This window comes from Neolamprologus brichardi, chromosome 19, assembly GCF_056152115.1.
Source record: "Neolamprologus brichardi isolate AB-2024 chromosome 19, ASM5615211v1, whole genome shotgun sequence".
NCBI lineage: Eukaryota > Metazoa > Chordata > Actinopteri > Cichliformes > Cichlidae > Neolamprologus > Neolamprologus brichardi.
In genome coordinates, this window is record NC_142122.1 from 2,550,001 (window position 1) to 2,569,123 (window position 19,123).

General features: G+C 39.1%; 1 protein-coding gene across 4 annotated transcripts in view; it reads left to right on the top strand.

Annotated features, from left to right (window-relative positions):
* Positions 1–9,107, top strand: part of nkx2.2a (NK2 homeobox 2a) — a 14,679-nt gene extending 5,572 nt beyond the window's left edge. For 2 of the 4 annotated variants that reach the window (XM_087833104.1, XM_035911957.2), the window contains exon 3: positions 519–4,678. In XM_087833104.1, coding sequence (XP_087689230.1) covers positions 519–1,099 — 581 coding nt within the window. In that variant the 3' untranslated portion in view covers positions 1,100–4,678. Of the gene's footprint in view, positions 1–518; positions 4,679–8,605 lie in introns of those variants that run through there. The other 2 variants (XM_087833105.1, XM_035911958.2) reach the window with 2 other exon arrangements.
* The last annotated feature ends 10,016 nt before the right edge of the window (positions 9,108–19,123 follow it).

The following is a 19,123-nucleotide window of genomic DNA, read 5'->3' on the forward strand; positions in this document are numbered from 1 at the left end:
AGTGTTCAAATTTATGCACCGTGCACTGCTCGATTGTGGCGTTTGCAGCTCAACAAATGCGCTCAGTGTTTAGACTCCTGCACTTTGCATTGTAAGAATTCGATCGATTAAGCACCGTGGAAAAACAAGGGGGCTGTCAGTTACTCAGAGTATAACCATGGTGTGAAATATAAGCCTGCATTCTGTGGGGATTTACAAGCACACAATGCACCTTTTAATGCTTCACTGATTCGCCCTGCTCGTGTAGAACTGGGCTGAGGAATTGTTCTGTTTTCCAGTTTTCCACGCGTCCTAAATAGTTGAAATTAGCCACAGGTCTTGGGCTTGTATTCTTCAGTTAGGCTTCTGTATTAAAGATGTTGTAAGAGTCGTTAAATCCCGAGAAATTGAACATAACATCGCTCTAAAGCGAGATTATTCGAATTAAGCAGTAATGGTGACGCATCCTAAACTTTCTATGGAGATTATGTGTTTGTGATAAATGTCTCTAAGAACTTTACAACATAACATTTTGACAGTGTTTCTCCCGTTTCTTGCCGCAGTGCACGGTCTATCCGCCAGCTCTCAGGACTCCGCCAAGTCCCCGGAGCCTTCTGCGGACGACGAATCGCCGGACAACGACAAGGAAACTTCCAGCAGCGGCGGGAGCGACTCTGGCAAGAAGCGGAAAAGGAGGGTGTTGTTTTCCAAGGCACAGACCTATGAGCTGGAGCGCCGCTTCAGACAGCAGAGGTACCTGTCCGCCCCGGAGAGGGAGCACCTGGCCAGCTTGATCCGCCTCACCCCGACCCAAGTGAAGATCTGGTTCCAGAACCACCGGTATAAGATGAAGAGAGCCCGGGCCGAGAAAGGTATGGAAGTGACCCATCTCCCTTCTCCCAGGCGGGTGGCCGTGCCCGTCTTAGTCAGGGATGGAAAGCCTTGTCACACTCTTAAAGCTCAGGACTTGGCGGCCACTTTTCAGGCCGGGATCCCCTTTTCGGCATATAGTGCCCAGTCACTCCAACACATGCAGTATAACGCGCAGTACAGCGCCGCGGCCACGCCACAATTCCCCACAGCACATCACTTGGTGCAAACGCAACAGTGGACTTGGTGAGAGAAATTATAGAGACTTGGCTTGGAGGCGCGGTAGGGAGTTTCACCACAAAGCAAAGAAAAAATAAAACACACAAACAAAAGACTTTTCATTTTTGCAGCTTGACTCATATATATACTACCATTTTTATTCGGGGCTCAAGTGTGCGCCGTGTTTACATGTTTTCGTTAAGAGAACTGGGTCCAAACCTCTCCCATATAGATTTTATTAAGAATGTCAATGCTCTTCTTGTGATTTTTTATTTTTTATTTTATTTTTTTGTAAGTATGTTGTGTGTTGGTTGTAGAGATGTTTCCTCTTTTTTTTTTCTTTGTCCCTTCGTGTTATTATCAGCACGTACGAACCACTTTATAATTATAGAAATTTTAATTTCTTGCTTCTTTTATGGACCGAAAAAAATATTTATGGCCATGAATAAACACTGGCAAGTTTTCAGCTTTTTCCCTTTGGTTTTTATTTCTTGTAAATAATTTTGTGGCAGGTGTTTGCAACGCAGAGCAGTTGCGGGAGTGTGGCGATGAAGAGGGTTGTGTAGCCTACATTTCTGAATCTTTTAATTAAAAAAAATAAAATAAGGGGACTGCCGTGTAAATAAAAACTGTAGCCTCGCGGCGACGGTTAAATAACCGATTTTGTTTTTTTTAAATAAAAATAATAATTTAAATAAAATGCGTTGTTTCTGACACCAGGGTTTGGTTTATAGCCGCCACTGTGAAATTTCTATTTTATTTTAAAAGACTCCGGTAAACGTGGTGATAAAAGGCGATGATGAAAACACTTTATTGTGGCACAGAATGGAAGTGAGCACGGGAACGAAAAAAAAAAAATCTCCAGCGCACTTCAGTTCTTTCTCTTTCAGGCAAATTTAATCCCGAAAATATTTTTTCTCAATCCGAACACCTCGCTAATAAAGAGCCGAAAGTCACTTGTGAAATGGGACTAAAATCCACTCACTTACTATAAGTGGGCTTCTCAACATAAGAAGCTTTTGAGTGAAAAGCTCTCCTTTTTGTCAGCATCCCCAACCACCCCCGGCCTTGGTTGTAAAGTGGTAGACTGCGAGGAAAAACATCGTTTAATGCAATAAATGTTTTGTTATCTTGTTAAGCGCTAAACTGCAAACAGAGCAGGACGGATCAATGACTCACCAGCCTTCTTTGTTTAATCACGGCAGCGTTCAGCTAAAATTCACGTGGCTTACAGAGACTTGAAGGGACTAATAAAGACATTTTTTACACGATCATATAACATGTTGGCAATCATAGCCCGCATTACAATATACTTTACGCTATTAGGCACGGCGTTCTTTACCGTGGGACCAAAACGAGCACAAATGGCTCCCCAGTGATCCGCAGAGCGCATTGCGGATTATCAGACTCCAGTCAATATCTTGAGTAAATATGATAACCTAGGTGAAAAAAAATCTATGCATTTTGTTTGTCCCGGGCCAAAAAATCTCACAGCAGATGTTAGAGTCGCCCCTATCATCACCGAACAAACAGCTAAATTGGGCAGATTTGCTAATTATTTACAGAATTGAGTCTCAGGGGGCTACTGCTTTTGTGGATGACACAGACTCAATTTGTAGCTGACAGAAAGGTTTTGTGTTTCGAGCTTCCAGGTCAAATAAATCAAACTTTATTTTTTTATTTCTTTGTCTTAAAACCCCCAGAAACGTGTGTGTGCGTGTGTTAAATAAGCAGCCGCAGTTATTATAGAAACCCGCCACATGCGAAGAGAAAAATGACGTGAGTACCAGTGCGTGTTATGAGAATTATAAAGAGAACCGATAAGAGTCGATGATAAATGATTGCCTGTCTGTGATTGGATTTTAGTGAACTCTGACTGGTTTCTTTCAAATCAAACTCCAACTGAACAAGTCCCGGAACAATAACGCAATTTAAAAACTCATAAGTGAAAGAATGACGCTGACATTTGTGTCAGTTTTTGTCCAACAGAGAAGGCAGCTCTGCGACTCTATCACTGCGCAACGCGAGTGCACGAGGCAATAAAAAAAATTAAAATAAAAAACAAAAGCCCAGGCCTGGTTTCTGTGGATGTTAGAGGCGTGCATGCTAACGAGCAGCAGGAGTGGAGATGCAGACAGTGTAGATAGACAGAGTTTCTTGGTGCTGTTCAGAGTCAGGGAGATGTATCCTTGGGCTTTTTGTCCTGCCTGTCACTTGGTGCCATTGTGATCCTTGCTGCACACGTTGTGTCCCATATGGGCAGCTGGGCTCGGAAAAGGAGAAAAGGATCTCTTACAAGCCCCAAATTGTATCAAGCTTTCAAATAAAGCATTGTTGTCTCTCAAAGAAAAACGAATTAAAAATTCGTGCTATATCTATTCTGGTCAAAAAAAGAAGCCCCATTCACACATAACAGGGAGTCCTTCTTCCTTGATAGAGCTATGCCAACAACAGCCTTCTCATTTCTCTTTTCCCTCTATCCTCCCATTCTCCAACGTGAAAGGCCGATTATTGTCTGTCCAAAAAAGTGGCTCGTCAAGGCGCAAAAACTATTTTTAATTCTAGACAGTGTTCCTCCTTGTTTGCTGTGCGTGGGCCTGTTTCTAAAATGAACACATGGAAAAATATTTGACACTGTTTGGCCCCCCGTCCTTTTTTAAGGACTTCCGTATCGAGAGTAAACTTGAGCTACTATTAATTAACAATTTACGGTTAGATTTCACAGCAGCTCTCCTGACGTTAAAGCCAGTGCCGTGCTGCTGCGCAATATACGGATGCAGAACAAATAATACACCTGACTAATAAGTAAATGCTGAAGCTGCCATTTGCACTTTTATTTTGCTTTGAATGGAAAATGCAGATGTTTTTCCGTGAGGACAAAAACTGGGTTTGTTGGCAGGTGTGTTGTGGACTTTTACGCATGAAAGACCGGAACTGATCCCATTCAAGTGGTTTCTTTATTCATAAATTGCCTTTACATTTTCATATTTAACAATATGATATTTAACACTTTTTTCCGGATCCATACAAATCTGCTTTCAGAAATTATGCTCACTTGCAAATATAAAGTGATTTAAACCAGCTGGAAGCTCCCTGCGCGTTCAGTCAGGCTCTGTCGTGTTTTCCACAAAACTGAAGTAAAACCTCAATAGTGTCTTCGTGGAAGCCTTTACGATAAACTTTTATGACGAACAGCATTCTCTTTGCACCCCCGTATTGCCATTAACGCACCAGAAAATTACACTACACCTCTATCCGCTCAGCAACAGGGTCAGATTTATCGGAAATTGCTTTTGGCTGCTTGAAGGGATAAAGCAGTACGATATTAAAACAAGCATCTTGGCGTGCAGCATAGTTCAACCTGCGTGGATAACTCTATTATATACCTTGGAATACAATACTTGAGGAAATATGCACTTGGGACACCGTGAATCTTCGTCATCCTGCCCATTTGAACCTCGACATGAATCATTTTTCTATCACGCACATCGCCAAATAAACGAGGATTTCAAAGCTATAATAAGCGGTGCTTTTCATTTAAAGGAAGCGATCTGGGTTTTATTGCCTTAAAGGAGATCCAGATTAGATTCGCCACAGTGCCGATATTAAAGGGAGAGGGGAGTGTTGGAGGGAGAGGGGGGGGAGGCGGAGGAGGAGAAAAATCGTTGCGCCAGGTTGCCACAAGATGGAAGCAGAGGTCTTCAGTTGGCGCCATGCAGCTCTTACCTGCAAATGTCGCCTTACTGCATCTAATTCCATCACTACAAATGACTGCAGCTAAATCATATTCCAACTGCTGAAATAATGCGCCTTTTTTTCTCTTTAATGAACCAGCAAACTTGACTGTCTTTTAAGTGCATGATTGCGGTTTATGACATTGTTATGGATCTTGAGAGCATAATCATATCGCTCTTCAAAACAAACTAGGCTCGACGTAAACAGTCCACGGGCAATTAGCACAGTTTCCATTTCACAGTCAGAGAAGAGGGAGCTGGCGGAGAAATAGTCTGCGCATCTCCACGGTGTGGCGCAATTGGATAGGGGGACGAACGGGGCGCAGCAGCTCGCAGATTAATTCACTCCAGTGAAAGTGAACAATGGGGGTGAAGTAAGGTTTACCAAAGAAAGTCTGAATCAATCATCGCCTTTTACAACAAAGAAGGCTGTGAGTCATAGCTGGTCACGCGTGTGAAAATCTAAATCTACACCGCTGTTACGTTTTGTGCCAGAAACGCAAAGGAGAGGTGTGTGTTTTTGTTTTTTAAAAATAAAATCAAACAAAATAATAACTATCTACTTGGAGCATCAAATAAACTCAGAGAGGGCTGGATCTGTTTCCTTACAATCGAAGGAAAATAATGAAAATTAAGCACCATTTTCATTATTATCAAGAATCAAATCGTTAGCATTTGGGTTTTTTACATGTGCATCACGTCCTGCAGTCACATAGACTTACTTTCCAAGCTGCAAAATGCCTGAACACATCCCTCCATGCAGAGAACTATGCAAAGCACTGCAAAATGGGTCAAATGACGTCAAAGTAAAAGCTACCATCTTTATGCACCTGCTCAGTTCAGCGTCAGTGAGCTTGCAACTGTAGGGGGCCTCATTGGGTTAGAAACGTTTCGCAGCAGGGGGTGCGGAGATGCTGAACACGGTGAAGGAGGGTTGAGGGGAGAGGAGATAAATTCTTAATCTGCTTGCATTGTGACCAGTTTTGACTTTGGAATAAAAACAGCGGTTTGAAACAAACACAAACAGCGCTGAGAGCAGAAACATATCAAGACATCAACACTAGGGCTTCTTCTGTTTGCTGTTTTGGTGTCAGCCGGTGGGCATGTGAAAGTAACACGGTCATATTCGAATCCACGAGCTGCATTCAAATTGGTGCTGTGTGTATTAGTGTAGGCGGCAGGCTGCTGTGTGAAGCAGACAAAAGCCCACATGACACATATACAAGTTGACTCAGCGAGCGTCTGCAGAGTACTGTTCACATCAGCAGCCCATCTGCGTGAGAAGAGCCTGGAGAGGTGCGAGCTGCCTAACACAAACACCAGCATCTATGACTTACGCAAGGAAGAAACCGGAGAGCTGACGTTTTCTGTGGAGCTCAAAGGGGAATCCTTCCATCGTCTCCGAACAGCTCCAGCTTCTGTCACACTGTTTATCTATAAGATTAAATAAAACAGGATTGTCTTTGTCCACTTTAATTTGAACTGTACCCATTTAACAGTCAAGAGTAGTGCTTTTCTATGACGCACTAAAAGCAAGGATACGCCTGCAGCGCTCTGTAACAAATCTATTTGATTCACAGCCGATGATAAGCTAAATTCATAAAAGGCTTGTCATTGTTCTCACTGAATGAAGTCACTATTTGTAGATGACTTATCTAATGTGTCTAATTAAAGGAATAATTGTGAAAAAGCATTTTAAGTTGCGCACAGTTTATTTTCTGGTATGAAAGATTTCTTGGTGTTAAATTGGCACTCGTGTTTGAACTCCATTATTGGGGGGATATATGCTAAATATGAACACAGCTTGTGTTATTGCAATGACAAACTATATGCTTCTACCGTGAGCACATTAGGAGGGGTGTAACATATGCTTACCATTACTTGTTTAGCTCATTATCATGTTCACGTAAACATCATGGCATCCATTGGTTTAACAAGTGGACACCAGCTCTCCTGCAGCTTCTTCTGCAGCGCTTTGACTTGTTATTGCTTTTCCTTTCTTCCCCCCTGACTGCAGTTCTGTTGCACTATAAAATCTATTCGCTTGAGTTTTGTCATCCATGTAAGCCCACGGTCACGACCTTCACTTTACTTCTATAACAGTTTTTTTTTCTTTCATATTTGTCTGCATTAGAGGTATGAAATGCCAAGACAGGAAATGTAAACACAGTGACGTTTTTCGGAAATTTAATGATTTTAAGGAAAATTCAGTCATTGGATACGATCTCTAAATAAACACTGGAAGACATCCGCACGTATTCAGTTTTCATTCTTGCCTCCACACGCAAGAGAAAACACGCCACGGTGTTTTTGCCGTGGGAGACGCTGATCGTGCAGTTCTTTAAAAGTGGCAGGTCTGAGTTTAAAGTGCTGCAGATGACCAGCAGCCAGCTCAGAGTCGTCTCACGGAAAAGGGCCGAGCGTCAAGGTTCTTGACTTTGCTGAATGTTGAGTTTAAGAAAACAGCAAAGAGATGAGGAGAGTGACAGGGTGAGTAGAGTGCTCAGAGACTAAAGTTTGGATTTTTCTTCTCAGATAATTTACTCAATCTAATCTACTCCACGAACCGATGTAAAATCCTATAATGTGTATGATGAATTAAATAAAGGACTGCAAAAAAAAAAAATCACGTTGTTTTGTTAATTTTTGGTATTTTCTGACGAGTGTGCTTAGGATCATAATGAAATGATGATAAGTGGGATACAAATTTAATTTACCTACCACGACATGGGAATGAAACGCAGTATGTCATAATTTTTCTTAAAATGTTCCAAAGTATGGATCATTAAGTCACACTGTAGCAGCCAAAGCCTCTGCTTCCATGAGAGACAATTACAACAAAAAAAGGTTGTTGAGTGCCATTAACAACTAAATGTGTCTCAAGCAGCAATGTTTAATTCAGCCTCACTGATGGGCAAGCTCTGATACATTACTGAAAAAATAGATATAAAATCATTCATCCATCATTTTTAGCTGGTGTAAAGTGTAAGGGCAAAGGTCAGGGAATAGTTTTCTACAATGACCTGCGAGATCAACTGAGATTCTTGAGCCTGCCGTTTTAAATATGTAATCACACCATCTTATTCTAATGGAAAAGATGTTTAACAGTCGAGCGCTGGAGCAAATATTTCTTCATCTTTTATCAGCTTAACTTTTTAAATCGACCTAGTAGCTCTGATGCTGTGGTGTTAATGCACTGTACAAGTGAAGGGGCGTTAAGCCCTTTGCAGAAGAAGCAGGAAAAGTAGATGATTCAGGTTTCAGTGTTTATAGTATGACTGGACTGTTCATGCTCCCCTTTGGTTTGCCAACAGTGTCTTTTTTTCTTTTCTTTTCTTAAAAACAAACAAAAACAAGACTTAATTTCACACCAGGTGACTTTTTCTCCACATTATATCCAAATGATCCAGAGTCCTTAATTTGTAAATTAAGGCAACATCATTCACAGTCTGTGTACCTGTGCAATGCCTGTGGGACGATGCAAATATGACACGTTACCTTTTTGTTTCAGATATGCTGTAATTAATGATTAATTAGATGAGCTGATCCACATGCCCAAATAAATATGCAATAAAAATGTGATAAAGATAAACACTCTTATTTGGACTTGAAACCGTTTCATAGCATCTGCAGGTAAATTTCAAGCCACGGTGAATGATAATGTTCAGAGCCGACTAAGCTCAAAGTCGACTCTCTCTTGCATCTCTGAGTTCTATTAAAAGTTGTGCTGCTGTGTTATGATATGCAAATCACCATATGGTCTTATTTCCCTTTGTCTTCTCTTTCTCAATGTTCCACCTCAGGACTTGAATTGTCTTGTATAAAACCCACAGTCCGCTGCAGTCAGGTGGGCTGGATGGGGGACAGCGCCAACAATCAGGTTCCCAGAGTTGAGTGTTTATGCCTTTCACTTAATGGATTGTCTCACCTTCTTCAGAGGATGAACATGAGGTGCTTGAGATGCCAGCACTGCAAATGGATCCTGGGCCTTTGAGGCTGATAACGACCGGCCGTCATCTGTTTCAGACATGCTTCAATCAGCAGGCGTGATGATCAAAGAGCAGCAATGTAGCAGCAGTGTGTTTTACCAATTCAAATCGTCCAATTAACTTCCTGTTTAAAGAGGATGTAAAATATGTGTAGCAGGATGTGCCTATCATGTGTTTGTGCACTTGTGCTCTGTGGTGAATTTTTAATGTGTTTCATGGCTCTCTGCAATAGATGGAAAATAAAAGTTTCTCTATGATATTTCCTTTTGCATTGCCTGACTTCATTATATGACGTGTCACATCGCGTGCTCTTTGAAATGTATGAGAATGAAGCAATAACCTTCAACGTATTCATCTGTTGTAGTCACTAATGCATAGATCCTCCTGCCAAACAGCATGGGTGCCACAAACGTCACAAGCATGGCCACAAACTGCTGAGGAACTCTAACACTAGCATGGTGATGCAGAAAAATCCCTCTATACAAGCTCATCAAATATGTAATTATTTACACCTCGGGGGACAAATTCATTATTATGAATTTGCATTTTTTAAATTTATGCATAAAACTCTTTTTTTTTTTTTTTTACTCGTAATGTGGTCCAAATCCAACTGCAAAAGTTTAATTTGTTCGATTTTTTTGTTTTGTTTTCGGCTCCATTCACGCTCCGTTTCTAAACCACATCAGCACCCTCAGCCCTGCAGGTTCCTCAGATCCTCTGCAGTCCATTGTCCTTTTTCCTTTACTCAGAGGAAAAGAAAAGAGGCAGCTACATTTAACTTTCAGGTCAAGTGCTCCATTTCTTTTTGAAACCAACACTGTACATATGAAATGTTATTTATTATGTATTTGTATCTGTTCTTCCCATCAACGTTTGCTTTAAATGTGACCTGTACATACAATTACCCAAAATTTATTTAAATAAATGTTATTATTGCATTTGTTTTGATATTTGAATTTTATTGGTTTTACTAAATGACAAACTTGTGCCTCATTTGTTCATCATTCATATTGATTTAGAAGAAAAAAATTACCAAATATTTGATGTCATGCAGCACAACAGTAAATCACATACTACATATCTGTAAACAATATATTTATGTATCTATATATTTTACTAATTTTATGTTTGTATATGTTGCATTTCATTTCATGGGGAAATAGCATCCTGTTTTGCAGTGCACACAGAGAAAGAGAGAGACAGGCTATTGTGTAGACTCTTATATAACTGAAGCAGTGGATGTGTTCAGGGTGAAACTTTAAGGAAGGCTGTACGTTCAGTTTAACACACTTTTTAAATGCTTCAGTTACAAGAGTTAATAGTTTCACAGATATGTTTACTCTTAGTGTTCAAGTGTTTAGAAAAGTAAATAATAATAATCTATTTCTGGTGCTGATGCATTATTTTTGCCTTATATTGGCTAAAGTCTTATGTATAAAGTGTATAAAATCTCCACTAATAAATGAAAGGCACAGTCATAGTGCTGATTTTTGTGCCTTCTACAGAAGCAGAGTTCTGGTTCGTGATGACAACTCTCATGTTTATTAATCTTCTGTTATCTGAGATGCAAAACAGTTTAAAACAAACAGAGGTAGGTTTAATACTTTAGTGTAATTTGATTGGATGACGAATATGATGAATAGTGGTAAATGTGGCAGAAGGATGAACTGAAGGACACGTGAAGCGCACACATGGAAAAGGTGAAAACATCAAAGCACATTTATTTTATTGTAAGGTGCACACAATGAGTCAGGAACACTTAAGAAACAATGTAACCACGCCCTCAGCATTTTAGACTGAGGTACTCTTGAGCAAGACAAGCGCAGAACTCTGAGGCATGATCTGTTAGCTCTCGATTATCATCCAGGTAACTGCAGAAATGTTGCTGCGTGATTCTTTTTAAAGTTGTGTCGGAGTGAGTGCAGCGTTTTAATAACGTTTATTCACTTTCACTCAATTCACAAAAGCTTAGAAGAACTTTTGCATTTTTACAAAAAGGTACGTTTATTAAAAGTCCAAAATGAGACGACGTGCGTGTTGTCAAACACTTTCATCTATGAGTGTGTGTGATATTATTAACCCTGCTAACTTAAACAATACTTTCATAATACAATTTTTAAAAAGTGTATGAACTGAATCCAGCAGAGAGGTTCTGTTTGCAGTGGTCAGTCTTATTGATCAGTTAAAAATCTCTTCTTAGTTTCTGTAACTGGGAAAAATCCACCACCTGCAGAGTTTATATGATGTTTCATCTGTGAGCAGACGGATGCTAGAAATAGTTTCTTTAACATGGTTCACTTTGCATTTGATGGGTGCTCCTGTATTATTAAATTAGCTTCACATGCAGAGCACTGAACTGCATCCAGAGACACTTTTTTTAAAGAGAAAGCTTTCAAGGTCTGTCTTTGGAGCTCAGGAATGTTTGTTCATCAGTATCAGTGATGACTGGAGCAACAATTTATTGGATAACCAAAGAGACATTTTACAGTTACTTAAAAACGCAGAACAGTTTTTGGCAGTTCACTTTTTGACTTGCCATCACGACGCTCATCTGTTCCTGTTTAGATTCATAACGGTGGCCACAGAGCAGCAGCGTGGGAGTTTAAGAAAGGAGTATTTGAATGCAGTCAGTAACAGCATGTGTCCTTTCTTCATGTGAGTTACTGAACTTTTTTACAGCAAGAAGGCCTGATGCATTTTTATAGCAATAATGCCGATGCAGCGACTCCACATGCAGACTGAGGCTCTTGTTTACCTCAAAATATGAAACACTGAGAATCAATTTTACTTCCAATTTATTTGCAGATCAGAAAGCTGACATATCACAAGTCTTCACATTCCTTGGGATTATTTAAAAAGGCATATTAAACATATATAATCTCATTCCATCATTAAATATGTTGCTGACAGGATGTTAGCAACATAATAGTAATTTATTAAAAATTAGTTTTACTCCTAATGGCCGTGCGTGATATCTCAAGGCCTGCTTTTAAACAAGTGGTCACATCCATGTAATTTACATGCAGTGTTCTGCATCTCTGCAGTGTAGTGAACGTCAGTAAATCAAGTAAAAGCTGCGAGAGGTGAGCTGTGGCAGGCGGCTGAAGGGTGTTTTGTGTGTTTTCCTGTCGAGTGAGCAGCAGCAGTAGTCATCTGAGCTGAGGAATCTTTTTATGACTCCTGCACTCATGGCTGGAGGGAAGAGAGAGGACGAACCGTCTGCAGCGTTTTAGCACACAATTTCCTGATGGTTTCAGAGAAGAGGCCAGCCAAGCATTTCAAGTGGCGGAGCAGCGAGAGGGCAGTATTGTAGAGGAGAGCAGGTAGTGTAATGATCAGGTAGACAAGATGACATCGAGCGTCCTCAGAGACGGTCAGACACACTGAGTTCACATCCTTCCAGGCAAAAAGAACCACTGAAACAGGACGAGACAAAACCAACAAACAAGAGAGCCGTTAACCACGAGGAGACTTGTTATTACTGTACAGCAGCACAAAGTCAGCGCAGTCTCTGTGCAACACATACAGGAGCACAAACACCGAATACACATGAGCTGTTGGCAATAATAAACTGGTATTTGCAGCATGTGTGTAATAGCATGCATTTCTGAGTAGTCGCCAACAAAATGGACAAACAACTTCACAATAAAATAAACCATCTTTACAAAGTGCACGTGTGCACAACTCATAAAATAGTTATTGCAATCTCTGTCTGCATCTCCTGGGATGAGATCTGATAATAAATGCCAAAGCATAATAATATCTGCACATGTATGTGACTATAAGTTTCTGATTAATTATTTTAGAGTTGTTTTTTTTTAACTGCATCCCAATAAATCACAGTTTATGGTGCAAATTCTTGCAGGGTTCATATTGTGTGGCAAGCCTTGTTTCACAGTTTGTGATGATCTGCTGTTGATTGATAAAAATCTGTCAGACGTAACAGGTAACTTAACAACTTCTAAATGATTCTCATGCATTGACAACATGATTAAATCCAGTAAACAGTTTTGCCGTCACTAACTTCAGCTCTAAACAAACTGTCCAAACTTTAATGAATCGACTAAGGAAAAAGGGTCAAAGGTGCACTTTAACTCACAGGTATGCAAATTTTTAAAAGCTATATTCTTTTATATTACACTTCTCATTAAACACGTTTAATTTAAAAATAAATGTTATTCACAGAATAAGGCTGATTTTAAAAGTGTCAACACTCGAACACTCTTTGGTCATTTTCTGCGTTTTAATATCTTTTAAGCAACCAGCCGAGTTTGCTACAGATCACAGCCGGACACAGTGCTGAGATAATAAACCAGCATCTTAATCTGAATCTGAATTAGCTGAAGTGGCAGTTTGGTTAAATAAAAACTGTCCTTAACATGTGGACAATCTGACATTTTCTTTCTGCAGTTCCTCAGAAGAGCACTAAAGAATTATAGAGAGACTGAAAGAGATTTCACTGTTGGATGTTGTTGTTATAGACGGGTGTATTTTGGCCTGAATTTGATCATTTTGCACAGGTTTTACTCTCTTGCTATGATTCAAGCTGAAACCCATGTCACACTTTTTACATTTATCTCAGAGGTACTTTTTATAGTAACGTTCCTCTGGTTTCTTTAAAGTTTCTTTAAAGTTCACTTCCTCCTTCTAAAATAACTGCCTGGTGATTGGTAGAGCACTCCTCGATTCACTTGATTTGCTGCACAAAGTCAATATGGGAAAATATCAACCATTATAAAAGACGCACAACACACAAAATGTGTAATGATATAACAGATGTACTGTGTGAATAATGGTTTAAGACATTTAAAAAGGATAATCCATTTATAAATAACCCATATAAATGAAAAAATCACTTTGTTTTTTGTAAACGATGCAGGACAGAAAATGACTGGTTATTAATTCAAAAAGCTACTCACTATGAATAAATATTTTTAAGGGGAATGAGGATATTGTTTTTTCTTTTGGACAAATTCAAACCACACAAAGCAAAATTTAACTGAAATAAACCCGTAAAAATAGATTTTATTTCCAAAAACAAAAATTTATTCTTTGTAAAGAATAAATTTCTAAAAGTGTGCTGGATACAGATACAAACACTGCAGCTGTACATTTGTAGTAGTGTAAAAGTATATAGTAGTATATTCCTTATTTGTATATGTTATATATAATTTGTTATGCATTTTTCTATAAGATACAAATAGCTATATTTTTATTTATTTTTTACGATGCCATTTTTAAAAAAATAAAAATTCTGCATACAGTCTTCTACCTTTACAGGATTACAGCTACCTGGCATTCCCGTCCAGCATACAGTGTTTTATTCCGACAGTGCTCAGTAAAAAACGAATAGAAATTCGAGTTTTAATCCTTTGACACTTTGCAGGAAAACTGGACTTTGACTTCATATTTTAAATTGCAGCACATGGTGCATTCTTGTAACTGTCAGGATCAATACATTCACAATTTGAAGTAGTTTTGCGACGTGTTTATGTGGATTCATCTAAATAATGGTAGGCTGTCAGGTGGCCTACTGGATAAAAGCATCCCAGAGTGGGGACAAACAGACAGGTAAAAACGCCACATTGATATGCAGTTTCTGCTCACATTTCCATTGTTGAGTTGTGAGGCCATTTAAAAAGTTTCCGTCTCCACGTTCAGCTCTCAAAGTGTTTTCAAACTTTTGATTAGAAGATACATCTCTTGACTGTTAATGTGAAAATAAGCCGAATAAATGAATTCCTGGCATAAATGGACATCAGAAAACACTTGATGCAAATTGCAGCTATTTGCATGCATTTCAGGTGTAAAACCATGTTTGATCATTATTATTGTTATTATTATTTATTTTACGGCACTTTTTTTATCCACAGGTAAAATATATTTATATATCTAACTTTATACTGTTTCTACATTAACAAAGCTTTCTTTTGGGGGGGAAAAAGAAGTGCACTTAAATGTTTGAACAATGTTGTGAAGCTTCTTCCAAAATCCAAAAATTATCTAAATTATTTTATTATTTTAACTTTATTCAGCCTGTAATGACTAAAGCAGACAGGATTGTAAATCTGAACAGCGTCTTGATTTATTAAGAACAAAAAATGCAAATTTGGCTCAAGAAAATGAAAAAAGAAAAGTCAAAGCAGAACATTGCAAACACTTACATGTCACTGGAAAATGCCAAAAATCCAAAAATTATCTTCTACCTTATAATTCTAAGAATCCTCAGTGCTTGAACTATGTCTCCTTCAGTAAAATTACCTAAATATTGTTATGTAAAACACGTAAATCAGGGATCCACTTCAAATTAAACTACAAAATTACATTTCAGGACATCAAACAGATTTCATCTTATCACAATAATTGAATGCAGGGGCAACCAGATACAGGAGGACTGGCAGATCCATTTTGCCATATGAGTAACTGGGTGACAAAGCCAGAGTGAGCCATGGTTGAGTCACAACTATACTCTCTAACAGCTTTGTTTACCTGCCCTTACTGCTGCCACAATTAATGCAGCAGAGAAGTGGACGAACCAGGTACCCTTGGAACCAAGCACCCAGTCCAAGTACACTATCTGCTTTGTTCTGCCATGCATTTGGTAGTCTGCACTGATCTGCTGCTGTGGTTTTTAATTGTTGCTACAAAAGAGAGCAGCTATGCTAAAATATTGCCACTCAAAACAGTGCAGAGGACAGTGGCACTCACAGAACTCGGAGGGCCTAAAATTTCAGGGAGCTAAATCAGTTTCAAACATGGAAGGGCACAATTTGTTGTCTCTTTCTCCTTTGTTGTTCTTGTTATTGTTGTTTTATTTTTCAAATCTCAAATAAAGTGACTGGTCATAGTTACAGTTACAGGATTTATTCAGTCATGTGTGTATAAATTATATGCATAAAAATATGATCTATAAAGTTATAGATCTTTAAAACTCATCGTGACATAATTAATGGATCACTGACAGCCTGTCCACGCTTTGCAGCACCACTGTAGCTTAACGAACCTTCATTAAGGTTGTTATATGCCTTGTTACTCTTCAGCTTCAGTTTGAAAACTGAACAATCACTTGTTGTCATAAATGTGTACTACAAGGTACAATTTTTATACTATTTTTAATTTCCTATCTGATTAGTTTAGCATATGGTTCAATAATTTTAAAAAAAATGTGCCAACAACATCTCACTGATGTGAAGGGAAATTCTTTGCAATGAGTGTTCTTGAGTGAAATGGTGTGCTCAACACATCTTTGACTTAACTTTCCACTCACATTGATGATTTCATTACATTGATGTGATATTAGAAGAGTTTAACATTTTTGTAAAAAAAAACAGAAACTGTTTGGGTTTTTTTGTTTGGGGGGAGGGAGGGGGTCCTCTTTCAGGCAACATAGAAAAGAATTTAACACAATTCAGCATTTTAATTAATTTGCTTCCAAAAACAAGAAGGAAAATTCAATTTTCTACCACCAGCATAGCTACTTATCCCACATGCTGTCTCCCCTGCAGCACAGATTCCAGTCTGATTGGCCTTTACTGCAACTTTATCAACTTAACGAAAAGCTGTATTGTAATACTTTAAGAATAACTTCTAAACGTTAATCCTATTAAACTATGTTAAATTCTTCTTTCCTCCGTTTTCCACAGCTGTCAGATTATGGTCTGTGCCCATTAAAGCCCATATTCTGTTTTTGGCACCCTATTAGCATCATTTCGTCCATCAAGCGACATTAATTGTGAATGAATGCAAACTCCTGCAGAAGAATACGGTCTTCAAGAGGTCTGTCACATACTTTCTCCACTTGGGAGGACCTTTAACCTACTTAGCTGAGGAACCGCACCGTTTCAAGTAGTGCAGCTGAAAGATATGCACCTGCCCGCTTTTTACTCTCACACTGCTCTGCGATTTAAGAGGAGAGAAAGTATTTGATCTAAATGGTACTACACTGACTGCAGGTGTGGAATTTCCTCCACAAATCTCAGCAAAAATTCACCCTCTGGGCCGGGCAGTACAGAGATGCGCTTTACATGAAGAAAAACTGATTAGAGTTGTTGTAAGACTGGTGCGTTTAATACCAGTATTTGTGTTTATTTTGCGCCATGCTCTAATATACGAGCCTTTTTGATTCCATGCGCAAGAATATCCAAATAAAAATATCAGTAATCTGGAAGAAAAGCTGTGCATAACATCCCCCACCTCCCTCCAGTATCCTTCAATTTAGAGATGTAATAAATATCGTGGTGTTGTTTGACTGTTAAAGAATACTTGCTGCTTTCTTCTTTTTCTTTTCGTTGACAAACCCTGACATGAATTTATAAATCCCTGGCTTCTTTTCCGATAAAATCTAATCATGTTTGAACTTAAATTTAAAAATAAGGATCCCAGTCTACAAATTTCGGTGTGTATTTTCAGGTTTTCTTTCTTCTTCTTTTTCTTCTTTGTAAACTCGCCACACCAAAATGCGTCGTTTTACAAATCCACCTTTTTCTTAACATACCCAGGAAGCTCTGTTTTCTTTTAACTAGAGGCTGGTGTACTCACAACGAAATCTAAACGAAAACACTAGAAATCTAAGGAAGATGCCCCAGACAATCGAAAGAGAGATTCACGGTTCGCGCGTAAATTACGCACAGAAAAATTTACCCAGATAAATGATTCCCGTAGCTTAGATAACATTACGATAACGGCACACGTTTATTTCCACTTTTCAAAAATCACCCAAACAAAGAAGAAGATGAGAAGTAAGAGAAGCTGGAAACCACTTTTAGTGTGATTAATTTCACTCGTATTATTTTACAGATAGAAGTGGGAAATGTGAGGGGTTGTAGGAGCTGCAAGACGAAATCGTTTTCGTGTTTTCTGCACTTTGTGCTCGGCCGGTGCGTGGTTGAGGTGACAGGTCAGGACCCTGGCCCTCCTGCCATCTCTCCACATCTCTCAGGGTATTGAACTAGCATCGAAGAGATGGAGAAAAGCACTTCAGTAACCAGGCGCTTGAATCCATCTGCTGTGCTGAGCTGATGGAGGCGAAGGTATTGAGCAAAAGGCTATCTGTAGGATACAAACTACATAAATGGGTTGTTATTAGGTTCTCGTTAACAACACTTAAATGTTCCGATAAAAGCTTAGATATAGAGAGAAAATTGGTTAGAATGTTGTTATAGAAAGTCGCCGCTGTTTATCTGAACACCGCGGTTTGCGCCAGTAATCTCTATCATTAATGAACACAATTTAAGACATCTTTTAGTCCCTGGTGGCAAGCACGCTGATGTCTATAGAATATTATGTAACATACTTCTGTTTGTCTCCAGGAATAAAGTCACAGAAGCATGTGAACTGATTTGCTCTGTGACTTAGTGAGAAAGCTTAACGTCTTCTTTAAGGAAAAATGTATTCCATAGACACTAACTAGCTTCCCATTTGGAATTTTGGGAATAAAAAAACAGTAATCTTCGCCATAGTGCCACCAATTTATTGATTGTATTTCTTGTGATGGAAAGAATCAATGTGGGCTAATTTATATGAATAATTCCCCGATATTTTCCAGAACGCATCGTACCCGGTTGCTTGACTAAGCAGGCAAGCGAAACTAAGCACGAGACAAAAATTATTTCTAAACATAGTTTGAAAAGTGGAGAATATTTTAAATCGTTTTCTCTTTGTTCGTCTTAGATTTGTGAACCAACCTTGGGTGGGCCTTCTTCACGAGTCCTGGCGCGTTCCTTTATATGGCTCCGGTTGCATTTTCCGCATCATCTCCACAGGATGTAAAAGTTAACTAGGACTGAAAACTATATAAATATGAACTATAAGCGCCTATAAGAGTTGCATGCAGCCAACCAGCTCCACATTTTTATGGGATCCTAATGTGGAGGGTTTGTGGACCGGGGTCCTGCTCTCTGACTCAGTAATCCACAAGGTTGAGAGGTTTGCCTCATTTACATAATGTTAGAGGTCTGGGCCGAGGCCTACTTTTCTTTTCTACTTGAAAAGACACCATGCTGCCGTTCCCAAAAGCGTGGAAAAGGCTCACAGACGTCTGGACAAGCATAGGTGTATTTTCAGGTAGGAAATATTACTCTAAAAAAGGCTAATTTACCCTAATTTATGTTCTAATAGAAATAGCTTTTCGGGAGATTCTTTATTGTACACAGGTTACACCGCTTTCTTTTCAAACGCCTTTTTTTTTTCTTTTTGTCTTCAGTGTCTTTCTGACAACTCCAGCTGACTTTGGAAAAAGCACGCACTGTTTTGTTTTCCTGAAGAACAATAAAGCCAAGCCACTTCACATTAAATCCGCCGCGGAGTGCGGGCATCTGGGGGGAAAGAAAAATA